Genomic DNA, 15,424 nt, shown 5'->3' with positions numbered 1-15,424 from the left:
TTGGGGGTTCAAAGTTCTCACAACACCTAGATAAGTTCCTTGAGGGGTCTACTTTCCAATATGGGGTCACTTGTGGGGGGTTTCTACTGTTTAGGTACATTAGGGGCTCTGCAAATGCAATGTGACGCCTGCAGACCAATCCATCTAAGTCTGCATTCCAAATGATGCTCTTTACCTTCCGAGCCCTCCCATGCGCCCAAACGGTGGTTCCCCCCCCCACATATTGGGTATCAGCGTACTCAGGACAAATTGGACAACAACTTTTGGGGTCCAATTTCTCCTGTTACCCTTGGAAAAATACAAAACTGGGGGCTAAAAAAAAATTTTTGTAGGAAAAAAATTTTGTTTTATTTTTATGGCTCTGCATTATAAACTTCTGTGAAGCCCTTGGTGGGTCAAAGTGCTTACCACACATCCAGATAAGTTCCTTAGGGGGTCTTCTTTCCAAAATGGTGTCACTTGTGGGGGGTTTCAATGTTTAGGCACATCAGTGGCTCTCCAAACGCAACATGGCGTCCCATCTCAATTCCTGTCAATTTTGCATTGAAAAGTCAAATTGCCCTCCTTCGCTTCCGAGCTCTGTCATGCGCCCAAACAGTGGTTTACCCCAACATATGGGGTATCGGCGTACTCAGGACAAAGTGTACAACAACTTTTGGGGTCCATTTTCTCCTGTTACCCTTGGTAAAATAAAACAAATTGGAGCTGAAGTAAATTTTTTGTGAAAAAAAGTTAAATGTTCATTTTTATTTAAACATTCCAAAAATTCCTGTGAAACACCTGAAGGGTTAATAAACTTCTTGAATGTGTTTTTGAGCACCTTGAGGGGTGCAGTTTTTAGAATGGTGTCACACTTGGGTATTTTCTATCATATAGACCCCTCAAAATGACTTCAAATGAGATGTGGTCCCTAAAAAAAATGGTGTTGTAAAAATGAGAAATTGCTGGTCAACTTTTAACCCTTATAACTCCCTAACAAAAAAAAAAATTTGGTTACAATATTGTGCTGATGTAAAGTAGACATGTGGGAAATGTTATTTATTAAGTATTTTGTGTGACATATCTCTGTGATTTAATTGCATAAAAATTCAAAGTTGGAAGATTGCGAAATTTTCAAAATTTTCGCCAAACTTCCGTTTTTTTCACAAATAAACGCAGGTATTATCAAACAAATTTTACCACTATCATGAAGTACAATATGTCACGAGAAAATAATGTCAGAATCACCAGGATCCGTTGAAGCGTTCCAGAGTTATAACCTCATAAAGGGACAGTGGTCAGAAATGTAAAAATTGGCCTGGTCATTGACGTGCAAACCACGCTTGGGGGTAAAGGGGTTAAGGGCCCCGTCACACTTAGCGACGCTAAAGCGATCTCGACAACGATACGACCTGTCAGGGATCGTTGCTGCATCGCTATGTGGTCGCTGGTGAGATGTCAAACAGTGAGATCTTCCCAACGACGCAGCAGCGATGCGGCGACCTGTAGCGACCTGTACAACGATGTCGTTGGTCGTTGTGACCCTGTCACATGGCAGCTATTATGACGATTCAGACCTCGATGAGGGACGTCCTGTGTGACGTTGCAGTCACACAGACGTGCATTTGCGTTGCCTTTTCCGCGCCCATTCAGTTCCGATTGGTGGTCGCTACTGCGTTCTGATTGGTGGCAGCCTTGCCAAATAAATTAAGGAAAAATGAAAACGCATTTGAGACCCCAAACGATACCTACCGTGCACAAAATATAGGTGTCAGAAGAACCGTTGAAGAATAGATAAATCGAAGAGGAGTCGCAGGCTGGAGAACTCTACAACGATCTGCAAACCACCACGCGGTCAGGAACAAAGGATGGAAGCGCTACTATGTCGCCTTCTGTTGAAGGCATGACCGCCAATCAGAACGCAGTAGCGACCACCAATCGGACCGGAGGGGTGTGGAAAAGGCAACGCAAATGCACGTCTATGTGTCGGTGTCTGAGTCGTCAACGAGGTCGTTGGTAAGGTGTCAAACACAGCGATGTGTGCTACCCAGCCGGACCTCAACGATCAAAAAAAGGTCCAGGCCATTCCGACACGACCAGCGATCTCACAGCAGGGGCCTGGTCGCTGCTACGTGTCAAACATAGCGAGATCGCTACTGAGGTCGCTGTTGCGTCACAAAACTTGTGACTCAGCAGCGATCTCGCTAGCGACTTCGCTTAGTGTGAAGGTACCTTAAGAAATACTAAAAGAAATCAAGAACAAAAATTGTGGTAGTCAGTAATGGTTACTTTTTTTAACCAAACGTAGGGAGAAAATTATGGAATCACTCAGTTAATGGCAGGATAAATAAAAATGTCTATCATCAGCATATAATGACTGCCACTTATGAGGGCTTCCTGGAATATGTCTAAACTAAATCACATCCAATAATTATTGTACTAGAAAATAAAAAAAAAGACATTGCCAAAGTGGCATGTTTGTCTTAAATACACCAAAAACCCCAAAAGGAATAAAGCCCCAAATGATAATTGAAATTGTCAAGTCTGGTCATGGTCCTCTTAACTTTGATTAGGATGAGAGATTACGGAAAAATCAGCTCCCATTGTGTAATTGTGAGAAGCGATCCCTGAAGAGTGTCTGAACCTGATGGAAATGGCAGTATGGTACATAATTCAGTGAGATGTCTAGTTAATGCTATTCACACACTGCCTGCCATGAACAATGACCTTAGGATTGCATAGCATAAAAAGCCACCCTAGGATTTAGGAATGGGCACGACATGACGTGTACAAGTCTTCTATAGCATCACCTCTATTAGGAGTGACAGCTTGGTAACAAGAGTGGTGAAAGGCAGCTATGATAACCATTGCTGCCTTTCACCATTATAAGAAATACTGCAAACTTGAGATATTTGGGCGCTTGCAGATGCGCATACAACTTCCTATGCAATTACCACAGGTTTGCGTGATTTAAAGGGAACCTGTCACCAGGTTTGGCTGATATAAGATGTGGCCACCGCCTTTCAGGACTTATCTGCAGCATTCTATAATGCTGTAGATAAGCCCTCGATCCGACCAGAAAGATAAGTTTTATTATACTCAACCGGGGGAACTGTCCGGTACGATGGGTGTCGCAGGTCCAGGTGGGGCGCCTCCCATCTTCTTGTGATGCCGCACTCCTGCTTGCCTCACAGGTTGCAAAGTACTGCAGTGCGCAGGCGCTGGGCCTCTCTGACCTTTGGCACCTGTGCACTGCAGTACTTTGCTGTGCCCTCAACAGGGCAGGAGTGCGATTCCGGGGAACCATGAAGCAAGTAGGAGGGTGGCGATCATAAGAAGATGGGAGGCGCCGCACCTGGACCTGCGACACCCATCGGACTGGACCCCCGGGGGAGTATAATAAAAGTTATTTTTCTGCTCTTACAGATCAGATCGGGGGTTTACATACAGCATTATAGAATGCTGTAGATAAGCCCTGAAAGGTGGTGGCCGCATCTTATATCGGCCAAAACTGCTAAAAGGGTCGCTTTAACATTGCATCACATTGCCCAATAAGAATAAGAACTATGTCCATGGTGTACTCATTATTAAACCCACTGCATAGCTAAACACAATACCTATCAAGTGACAAAGTATTCATCATGCATGAAATATCCTTATTGCCATGTTATTACAAATGGATAACATGCAGAAATCAGCTTCTACACAAACTAGATGTAGACTTGTAAAAATTCTTCTGTTTCTTTATGTAGTCCAACACACCCAATGATGTTGAGATCAGGGCTTTGAGGAGGCCATATAATCAATTCCAGGTCTCCTCGTTCTTCTTTATGCTGAAGACAGTTTTTAATGAGATTGGCTGTATGTTTGGGGTGGTTGAACTCATAGAATAAGTCTGGAACCAATCATCTACTATATAATTGTCTAAGGGTCACTTCCGTCTGTCTGTCACGGATATTCATTGGTTGTGGCCTCTGTCTGTCACGGAAATCCAAGTCGCTGCTTGGTCGTGGCTGTTTTGCCGCGACCAATCAGCGACCGGCACAGTCCAGCGGAAAAATGGCCGCTCCTTCCTCCCCGCAGTCAGTGCCCGCTCCATACTTCCCTCCAGTCAGCCCTCACACAGTGTTAATGTCGCATACTCACCTAGTCCGGGCGCTCCTGGCGCTCCCCCTGCCCGTCCCACGGTCTTCGGTGCCGCAGCTCTTCCCCTGTTCAGCGGTCACGTGGGACCGCTCATTAAAGTTATGAATATGGACTCCACTCCCATAGGGGTGGAGCCGCATATTAATTCCTCTAATGAGCAGTAACGGTGACCGCTGACAGAGGAAGAGGATGCGGCACCCGGAGACCAGCTGTCCGGGATACGGAGCCAGGGACGCCGGGAGCAGGTATGTCAGTTACCTGTCCACGTTCCACCCGCTGGGCGCCGCTCCGTCTTCTGGGTCCTGTTCAGGTAAGAGGGTGCGATGAAGTACTAGTGTGCGCGCCGCCCTCTGCCTGAACAGTCAGTGCGGAGAGACGCCGAGACGGGATGCTGAGGAGCTGCAGGCAGCAAGAGAGGTGAGTATGTCATTTTTTTTTTATGGCAGCAGCAGCAGCATTATATATGGCACAGCTTTATATGGAGCATCTATGGGGCCATACTGAACGGTGCAGAGCATTCTATATGGAACAGCTTTATGTGGAGCATCTATGGGGCCATAATGAACGGTGTAGAGCATTATATATGGCACAGCTTTATGTGGAGCATCTATGGGGCCATACTGAACGGTGTAGAGCATTATATATGGCACAGCTTTATATGGAGCATCTATGGGGCCATACTGAACGGTGCAGAGCATTCTATATGGCATGGTACTTTTACCATAAGCTTGGTGGTTTTTATATAGTTTAAAAAAAAAAAAAAAGACAATAAAATTGTTTTTAAACCAAAAAAGTTTTATTTATTTACAAGTTTATTACATGTTCTCATAAGTTTAGGTGGAGATAGTAGCGGAGGGGCTGACAGGACGGACCACGTCGATAGTGGGGGACAGGACATCACGGGGAGGATCAGAAGTGGAAAGGGTGGTGAAAACATGAGGTTGGGCAGGGAGTTGAGATACAGATGTGGACTGTGGGAGGTATGGTGAAGGTGTTGGTGGGATTGGGAACGGTGAAGTTAAAGGGGAAGAATGGAAAGGGGATGGTAGGTACTGGGAAATACTGAGGGGGGGAGGAAGGAATGGAGGAGGATGGACAGGAGGAGGATGGACAGAAGGAGGATAGACGGCGGCTTGTGGGGGGAAAGGTGTTGAAACATTATTATTATTATTATTTATTGTTATAGCGCCATTTATTCCATGGCGCTTTACATGTGAGGAGGGGTATACATAATAAAAACAAATACAATAATCTTAAACAATACAAGTCATAACTGGTACAGGAGGAATGAGGACCCTGCCCGCGAAGGCTCACAATCTACAAGGGATGGGTGAGAATACAGTAGGTGAGGGAACATGAAGGGTAGGTGGAGGGGCTTGAGACATCGTCTGCGCTAGAGCAGTGTGGCAGCCTTGCATCACATGCATCTGCAGGTCAGGAGTTAGATTTTCCATGTGCCTGAGGACCGACTGAAAAAAACAGTGTCTTGGTGACTGGTTTGCATCTGAATGCATTCTATCCAGATGACTGCTGAGTTCAAGTATGCTTTTGTTAACCATATTGTACCCAGCAGATGTTTGCTTACCCAAAAGCTTGATGGCATTCTGGAAGGCTGCATTCAGATGCAAAAACTCAGGCGCATAGCTCCTTTCCTGACCCCAAAGGTGTTCTAGATATTGCGGCAGTGTCAGAGGGGTGGGGTAAAGGGAACTGTAAGGCCGGCGTCACACTTGCGAGTTTTACGGACGTAAGAGCGTAGAAACTACGTCCGTAAAACTCGCATAACATACGGCACAATGATTCTCAATGGGTCTAGTCCTATCAGCCGTATTTACGGATCCGTAATATACGGCGTTCTACGGCCGCACAAAATCGCAGCATGCTGCGTTTGTCAGCGTATCGCGCAAAAAATACGCCAATGAAAGTCTATGGGAGAGCGTATAATACGGAATGCATACGGACCACGCGTGTGACTTGCGAGAAATACGCAACTTACTGGCAGATGTCCGGAAATGTCCAAAGGCCTCAATCAGGCAGGTGAGACATGCTAATTAGCTGAAAAAGCCAGACAGTGAACGCGGAAGTCTGCTGCACGCCTCCACGGAGTGATAATCATCATGGCAAAAATTGTGAATACGGACATGCTGATAATTTTGGTCCAAGAGAGGCCTGTGATCTGGGACCAAAGAGACCCAAATTATGCAAACAGGGCCCAAAAAGAGGCAGCATGGAGGAGCGTGTGTGGGTCCCTCTTCCCACATTATGACCAGCAGCCACGTGAGGCACAGCGACAGATAAGTAAGTACACCCATGTTTGAAATGTAATGTTCTTTTAAACAGCAGGCCCTTACTACTTTGAATTCCTCATCAAGAATTTATAAATTAATCATGAAAAAACTAGAAAGCACACCAGTAGATACATGGTGTTGTACATGATAAACGGATTTCAGTAATGTTTTGAATAGGTGTCCCTTACTAACAGTGTTTCCCATTAATTGTGCTTTCTGGGATAGAGGGTAGCGGACTCTGTCCTTGTGGCCTTGCTTGATAATTGTGTGAGTTTTTCAAATTTAATAATAAATGTGCTCCACAAATGCCTATTTGTATGCTACAATTAAATATGTTTAGTCAATTACACCTTGTGTGAGCACTCTGCATAATGGGCTAATCAATGTGTTAAATTTTTGTTGTTTCAGTGGGTGATGTTACAACAAGGTGGCGGAGTATCCGTGACCAGTATAGGAGGGAGAGGCAGCAACGGGAGAGAAGTGGAGCCGGGGCACCTCCTAAAAAAAGGAAATACCTATATTTCGACCGCCTAACCTTTCTTAACCCCAGCATGGACCTCAGGCCGTAAGTAAAAACATCACAAACCTTTTCTAATTTTTAAGTTGGAGAAATGATTCCAAAAAAAAATTGAAAATAAAATAAGTTTTCTTTTTCAGAACTCAGTCTAACCTCACTGACAGGGAGACAGGGTCTGACTCTGAACTGGTCATTGACCCAGTTGGTGAAGGTAAAGAGGTGGCTGGTCCATCTGCGGCTCCCTCAGGCTCCATCCCTCCTGGCTCCTCCTCATCTGGCCAGCCAGCTCCATCTGCAGCCGAACCACACCAAGAGGCCCCACAGTTCGCATCTGCAGCAGCATCAGCAGCAGCAGCACCACCACCTAGCCAGGATGACCCTGGCAATAGCAGCAGCCCAACTGTTGCTCTCGATCCATCCCCACAGGCTGCAGTCAGACCACAGCGTTCACGCCGCAGGAGAGAGCTTCTCCAAAGCAGGAGAAACGTGGATGCTGGGGTCATGAGCTATTTGGCCCGGGTTCGAGAGGATGATGGGGAGGAGGGATTTACACGTAGCCTTGCCCAATATTTACGGTCCATAGAGCGGGAGTTGAGGCTTCGTGTGAGAGGGTGTTTTCAGATCCTTATTGACGCATGCACACCCCCAAATAACCCATACAATCTCTTGCAGATGATTGAACAGTGGCAGATGTCACCTGAAAATATTCTGCGGCCTCAGAGATTACAAGGCCAGGCTGCTCAACAAGGATCTGAAGCACCCCCTCCACGTCAGCCAACACCTCAACCCCAACCCACAACGAACCCACAATGGCAACCTCAGCAACATATGGCGGGATATCAGCAACCATCCCAATATGGCCACTAGTCCACACCCAGTGCTGGAGGCTGGTCCCAACCTGGGTATGGACAATATGGTCATTTTGGGTTGGGGTATGATTCCCGGCCATATGGTCAGCAACATCAGGGGTATCTCCAAAATCCTCTCCCCACTCTTCCATGTGCCCAGCATCATAGCTGGGCTAATGTCCCTCAGGCCACTACAACATCTGCACAGGGTGCTGGACAATTGGGCCAACAAAGGCCACCTGATGCTGACCCAGAGCAATCTACATCTCCTGCACCTACCTACCAGGACATTTTGTTTGGTTTTTAAATTTTATTTTTTCCTTTTATTTTTTTTTTTTGTTATGATTTGTCTACACAATATTCTTTTTGCTTGTGCCTACATAGCACTCTTTATTGTGGATGTTGTTCATAATTTGTTGTTCCCATAAAAAAAGGCCTCTGAAAAATCTGTGACCACCAATCAATAATATAGTATAAAAAGCAGGGTGTGATTCTAGATTAAAAATTAACTTTTAATAAACTAGTTAAAAAATGGTAGACCCAAATTATCAAAACACATAAAGGACTCACAGTACGTCACATTTCAAAAGAAGAAATGCCAATATCACAAATAAATCGAACTGCCTCAGACCTCAATATCCCAAAATCCCTATGAATAAATCTATCATGGGAACATAAAGGTCCGATATCAGCTGGCAGTGCGGAAAAATATCAAATTTCACATCACCTGGTCATTTGGCAGATCAGACCACATATGCTCTTTATATATGCATCTATTATTAGCAATGACCGCTCAAAATGGTGTGTGAAAGGAAAAAAAAAAAAAAGAAAAGTGAACAGTTTCACCCTATAGCGAATTAATGACCGTTTTTATCTGGTGTAAAGACTGGGGAGATGGCACATCATTATCCATACAAATACCCCATCATAGAATATCACCAGTTTTTATATAGTGACCCCCAATGCAAAGTAACGAAAAGGTATACTTCCCTACGCGTTTCGTTTTTCTCTACTCATCAGGGGAAGATTCCTGTAATTCTCCATTGAGATAGGAGGAGCAAGACGGGGTGCTGTGACGGTCTAACGCGCCTCTTACCGGTGCCATCTCCCCAGTCTTTACACCAGATAAAAACGGTCATTAATTCGCTATAGGGTGAAACTGTTCACTTTTTTTTTTTTTCCCTTTCACACACCATTTTGAGCGGTCATTGCTAATAATAGATGCATATATAAAGAGCATATGTGGTCTGATCTGCCAAATGACCAGGTGATGTGAAATTTGATATTTTTCCGCACTGCCAGCTGATATCGGACCTTTATGTTCCCATGATAGATTTATTCATAGGGATTTTGGGATATTGAGGTCTGAGGCAGTTCGATTTATTTGTGATATTGGCATTTCTTCTTTTGAAATGTGACGTACTGTGAGTCCTTTATGTGTTTTGATTATTTGGGTCTACCATTTTTTTAACGAGTTTATTAAAAGTTAATTTTTAATCTAGAATCACACCCTGCTTTTTATCCCATAAAAAAAGGGCAGTTATATCAAAAACAATGGTTATGCCAAAACCAATAACCAAGACCAAAAAAAATTTACATCAGTAAAAAGTCCTTTAATAACAATCAAACTCTGGATGCGTTCTATTCATTCTTACATCACACACACATGATATGCTGATAACCATATGTGAAATAATTAAATACAACAGACTGAGTTTCAAAATTGGTTAACACATACTTTATATATCTAATAAATTACACATGCAAAATTGCATAGTTTTGCCAGGGAGTAGCACCTTGCGGAGTCAAAAAATAATTTGTCAACACATCACGAACTTTAACCCCTTTACCCCCAAGGGTGGTTTGCACGTTAATCACCGGGCCAATTTTTACAATTCTGACCACTGTCCCTTTATGAGGTTATAACTCTGGAACGCTTCAATGGATCCTGGTGATTCTGACATTGTTTTCTCGTGACATATTGTACTTCATGACAATGGTAAAAATTCTTTGATAGTACCTGCGTTTATTTGTGAAAAAAACGGAAATTTGGCGAAAATTATGAAAATTTCGCAATTTTCCAACTTTGAATTTTTATGCAATTAAATCACAGAGATATGTCACAAAAAATACTTAATAAGTAACATTTCCCACATGTCTACTTTACATCAGCACAATTTTGGAACAAAAATTTTTTTTTGTTAGGGAGTTATAAGGGTTAAAAGTTGACCAGCAATTTCTCATTTCTACAACACCATTTTATTTTAGGGACCACATCTCATTTGAAGTCATTTTGAGGGGTCTATATGATAGAAAATACCCAAGTGTGACACCATTCTAAAAACTACACCCCTCAAGGTGCTCAAAACCATATTCAAGAAGTTTATTAACCCTTCTGGTGCTTCACAGGAATTTTTTGAATGTTTAAATAAAAATGAACATTTAACTTTTTTTCACAAAAAATTTAATTCAGCTCCAATTTGTTTTATTTTACCAAGGGTAACAGGAGAAAATGGACCCCAAACATTGTTGTACAATTTGTCCTGAGTATGCCAATACCCCACATGTGGGGGTAAACCACTGTTTGGGCGCATGGCAGAGCTCGGAAGCGAAGGAGTGCCATTTGACTTTTCAATGCAAAATTGACTGGAATTGAGATGGGACGCCATGTTTCGTTTGGAGAGCCCCTGATGTAACTAAACATTGAAACCCCCCACAAGTGACACCATTTTGGAAAGTAGACCCCCTAAGGAACTTATCTAGAGGTGTGGTGAGCACTTTGACCCAACAAGTGCTTCACAGAAGTTTATAATGTAGAACCGTAAAAATAAAAAATCATATTTTTTCACAAAAATTATATTTTCGCCCCCAATTTTTTATTTTCCCAAGGGTAAGAGAAGAAATTGGACCCCAAAAGTTGTTGAACAATTTGTCCTGAGTACGCTGATAGCCCATATGTGGGGGTAAACCACTGTATGGGCGGATGGGAGAGCTCGGAAGGGAAGGAGCGCCGTTTGACTTTTCAATGCAAAATTGACAGGAATTGAGATGGGACGTCATGTTGCGTTTGAAGAGCCACTGATGTGCCTAAACATTGAAACCCCCCACAAGTGACACCATTTTGGAAAGTAGACCCCCTAAGGAACTTATCTAGAGGTGTGGTGAGCACTTTGACCCACCAAGTGCTTCACAAAAGTTTATAATGCAGAGCCGTAAAAATAAAACAAAATTTTTTTCCCACAAAAATTATTTTTTTAGCCCCCAGTTTTGTATTTTCCTGAGGGTAACAGGAGAAATTGGACCCCAAAATTTGTTGCCCAATTTGTCCTGAGTGCGATGATACACCATATGTGGGGGGAACCACTGTTTGGGCACATGGGAGGGCTCAGAAGGGAAGGAGTGCCATTTGAATGCAGACTTAGATGGAATGGTCTGCAGGTGTCACATTGCGTTTGCAGAGCCCCTAATGTACCTAAACAGTAGAAACCCCCCACAAGTGACACCATTTTGGAAAGTAGACCCCCTTAGGAACTTATCTAGATGTGTGCTGAGCGCTTTGACCCACCAAGGGCTTCACAGAAGTTTATAATGGAGAGCCGTAAAAATAAAACAAAATTTTTTTCCCACAAAAATTATTTTTTAGCCCCCAGTTTTGTATTTTCCCGAGGGTAACAGGAGAAATTCGACCCCACAATTTGTTGTCCAATTTGTCCTGAGTGCGCTGATACCCCATATGTGGGAGGGAACCACTGTTTGGGCGCATGGGAGGGCTCGGAAGGGAAGGAGCTCCATTTGGAATGAGGACTTAGATGGAATGGTCTGCAGGTGTCACATTGCATTTGCAGAGCCCCTGATGTACCTAAACAGTAGAAACCTCCCACAAGTGACACAATTTTGGAAACTAGACCCCCTAAGGAACTCATCTAGATGTGTTGTGATAGCTTTGAACCCCCAAGTGTTTCACTACAGTTTGTAACGCAGAGCCGTGAAAATTAAAAAAAAAAATCTTTCCCCCCAAAATTATTTTTTAGCCCCCAGTTTTGTATTTTCCCGAGGGTAAGAGGAGAAATTCGACCCCAAAAGTTGTTGTCCTATTTGTCCTGAGTACGCTGATACCCCGTATGTTGGGGGAAACCACCGTTTGAGCGCATGGCAGAGCTCGGAAGGGAAGGAGCGCCATTTGGAATGCAGACTTAGATGGAATGGTCTGCAGACGTCACATTGCGTTTGCAGAACCCCTAATGTACCTAAACAGTAGAAACCCCCCACAAGTGACCCCATATTGGAAACTAGACCCCCCAGGGAACTAATCTAGATGTGTTGTGAGAACTTTGAACCCCCAAGTGTTTCACTACAGTTTATAACGCAGAGCCGTGAAAATAAAAAATCTTTTTTTTTCCCACAAAAAATATGTTTTAGCCCCGAGTTTTGTATTTTCCCAAGGGTAACAGGAGAAATTGGACCCCAAAAGTTGTTGTCCTATTTGTCCTGAGTACGCTGATACCCCATATGTTGGGGTAAACCCCTGTTTGGGCACACGGGAGAGCTCGGAAGGGAAGAAGCACTGTTTTACTTTTTCAACGCAGAATTGGCTGGAATTGAGATCGGACGCCATGCCGCGTTTGGAGAGCCCCTGATGTGCCTAAACAGTGGAAACCCCCCAATTATAACTGAAACCCTAATCCAAACACATCCCTAACCCTAATCCCAACAGTAACTCTAACCACACCTCTAACCCTGACACACCCCTAACCCTAATCCCAACCGTAAATGTAATCTAAACCCTAACTGTAACTTTAGCCCAAACCCAAACTGTAGCCCTAGCCCTAACCCTAGCCCTAACCCTAATCCTAGCCCTAACCCTAGCCCTAACCCTAGCCCTAACCCTAGCCCTAACCCTAACCCTAGCCCTAATGGGAAAATGGAAATAAATACATTTTTTTAATTTTTCCCTAACTAAGGGGGTGATGAAGGGGGGTTTGATTTACTTTTATAGCGGGTTTTTTAGCGGATTTTTATGATTGGCAGCCGTCACACACTGAAAGACGCTTTTTATTGCAAAAAATATTTTTTGCGTTACCACATTTTGAGAGCTATAATTTTTCTATATTTTGGTCCACAGAGTCATGTGAGGTCTTGTTTTTTGCGGGACGAGTTGACGTTTTTATTGGTAACATTTTCGGGCACGTGACATTTTTTGATCGCTTTTAATTCCGATTTTTGTGAGGCAGAATGACCAAAAACCAGCTATTCATGAATTTCTTTTGGGGGAGGCGTTTATACCGTTCCGCGTTTGGTAAAATTGATAAATCAGTTTTATTCTTCGGGTCAGTACGATTACAGCGACACCTCATTTATATCATTTTTTTATGTTTTGGCGCTTTTATACGATAAAAACTATTTTATAGAAAAAAATAATTATTTTGGCATCGCTTTATTCTCAGGACTATAACTTTTCTATTTTTTTGCTGATGATGCTGTATGGCGGCTCGTTTTTTGCGGGACAAGATGACGTTTTCAGCGGTACCATGGTTATTTATATCTGTCTTTTTGATCGCGTGTTATTCCACTTTTTGTTCGGCGGTATGATAATAAAGCGTTGTTTTTTGCCTCGTTTTTTTTTTTCTTTCTTACGGTGTTTACTGAAGGGGTTAACTAGTGGGCCAGTTTTATAGGTCGGGCCGTTACGGACGCGGCGATACTAAATATGTGTACTTTTATTGTTTTTTTTTTATTTAAAGAAATGTATTTATGGTAATAATATTTTTTTTTTTTTCATTATTTTGGAATATTTTTTTTATTTTTTTTTTACACATTTGAAATTTTTTTTTTAACTTTTTTACTTTGTCCCAGGGGGGGACATCACAGATCAGTGATCTGACAGTTTGCACAGCACTCTGTCAGATCACTGATCTGACTTGCAGCACTGCAGGCTTCACAGTGCCTGCTCTGAGCAGGCTCTGTGAAGCCACCTCCCTCCCTGCAGGACCCGGATCCGCGGCCATCTTGGATCCGGGGCTGGAGGGAGCAGGGAGGGAGGTGAGACCCTCGCAGCAACGCGATCACATCGCGTTGCTGCGGGGGGCTCAGGGAAGCCCGCAGGGAGCCCCCTCCCTGCGGGAAGCTTCCCTGTACCGCCGGCACATCGCGATCATCTTTGATCGCGGTGTGCCAGGGGTTAATGTGCCAGGGGCGGTCCGTGACCGCTCCTGGCACATAGTGCCGGATGTCAGCTGCGATAAACAGCTGACACCCGGCCGCGATCGGCGGCGCTCCCCCCGTGAGCGCCGCCGATCGCGCTGGACGTAATATCCCGTCCATGGTCATAGGGGCCCACCCCACATGGACGGGATAGTACGTCCGATGTCAGAAAGGGGTTAAGACCAGAAAGTGGATGATGCGGAGGAGGGACATATGGGGTAGGCCTACTAACATTGTTCATGAGGTGATCATCAAAATTTGGAGAGGAACAATCATGTATTCTTGTGAAATTATGTAGAAATACACAGGCTTTGATCACTTCATTGATTGTAGCCTCACTCAGCTGGATGGCAGACTGAAGAACACGCCATTTGGCAACAAGAATCCCAAAGGCGCACTCAACCAGTCTCCGTGCCCTTGCAAGTCTCAAATTAAACACCCTCCGCCGGTGGTCAAGGTTGCGCCTGGGGTAAGGCCTCATGACGTGCCTCGTCAGTTGGAAGGCCTCATCTCCTACCAAAAAAAAAAGGCACTGCTTCTGCATTGGAGCCTGGGAGTTGTTGTGGTGGTGGGAGGTTCAACTGGTTGTCTCGTAGCCGCCGACCCATTATGGACGAATTGAAGACCCTAGAGTCTCCAGTTCGCCCATAGGCCCCAATGTCTACAATTATAAACCTGTAGTTACTGTCAGCAACTGCTAACAGAATTACAGAGAAAAACTGCTTGTAATTGTAAAATTGGGAACCAGAGTTCGGCGGCATACGCACCCTGATATGTTTCCCATCCACAGCTCCAATGCAGTTAGGGAAGTCACAAGTATTTTTGAAACCAGTGGCGATTTTGAGCCAATCCTCCTGTTTGGGCTCAGGCATCACAACTTCCTGAAGTTTCTGCCATATTTGGGAACAGGTTGTCCTAACAATGCCTGAAATTGTCGACCGCCCAATCAGAAACTCCAGGTGTAGACCCGCATAGGACAAGCCTGTGGACAGGAAGCTGCAATACAAGAAAAAGGTAAAAAATCATTAACATGAGGAATACGAAAACATGAATAAGCACAAGTGTATATTTCATTTACTATGAAATTATTTACAATATAAAAAGGTTCATTTAACAATCTTACTATACTAGAATATTTACACCATTTTTTTATATGTGCTTGTGGCTTCATGTCCAAGAAAAGTTATTGAAACATAGTAGGACACAACACATTTTTTAAATAAACACAAAAAAAATAATCATTTGTGCGAATGTTGAATACATACCGTAAGGTTAGGAGCAGATGCTCCTCAGCAGAGATGGCTTTTCTCATCCAGGTGTCCTGATAGGTGATCCCAGGACGTAAGATCTCCAACAACATGTCAAAAGTCCGGATGGACATGCGACTATACAGGTAAAACTTGTCAGGATGTGCCCTCAAAGCTGAATATAGTCTCTGGAAATGT

At 43.8% G+C, this 15,424-nt stretch overlaps 1 protein-coding gene across 4 annotated transcripts in view; it reads right to left on the bottom strand.

Annotated features, from left to right (window-relative positions):
• Positions 1-15,424, bottom strand: part of GLT1D1 (glycosyltransferase 1 domain containing 1) — a 189,024-nt gene that overhangs the window by 17,227 nt on the left and 156,373 nt on the right. The window contains exon 12 of one of the 4 annotated variants that reach the window (XM_069756044.1): positions 14,068-14,975. The exons of the other annotated variants lie outside the window; for them this stretch is intronic. Within the exon in view, the coding sequence (XP_069612145.1) occupies positions 14,895-14,975 (81 nt within the window). The 3' untranslated portion in view covers positions 14,068-14,894. Of the gene's footprint in view, positions 1-14,067; positions 14,976-15,424 lie in introns of those variants that run through there. 4 annotated transcript variants of the gene reach the window in all.

Source organism: Ranitomeya imitator, chromosome 1, assembly GCF_032444005.1.
Source record: "Ranitomeya imitator isolate aRanImi1 chromosome 1, aRanImi1.pri, whole genome shotgun sequence".
NCBI classification, from domain to species: Eukaryota; Metazoa; Chordata; class Amphibia; order Anura; family Dendrobatidae; genus Ranitomeya; species Ranitomeya imitator.
The sequence above is the reverse complement of the archived record's forward strand: the minus strand, read 5'-3'. Positions and strand labels throughout refer to the sequence as shown.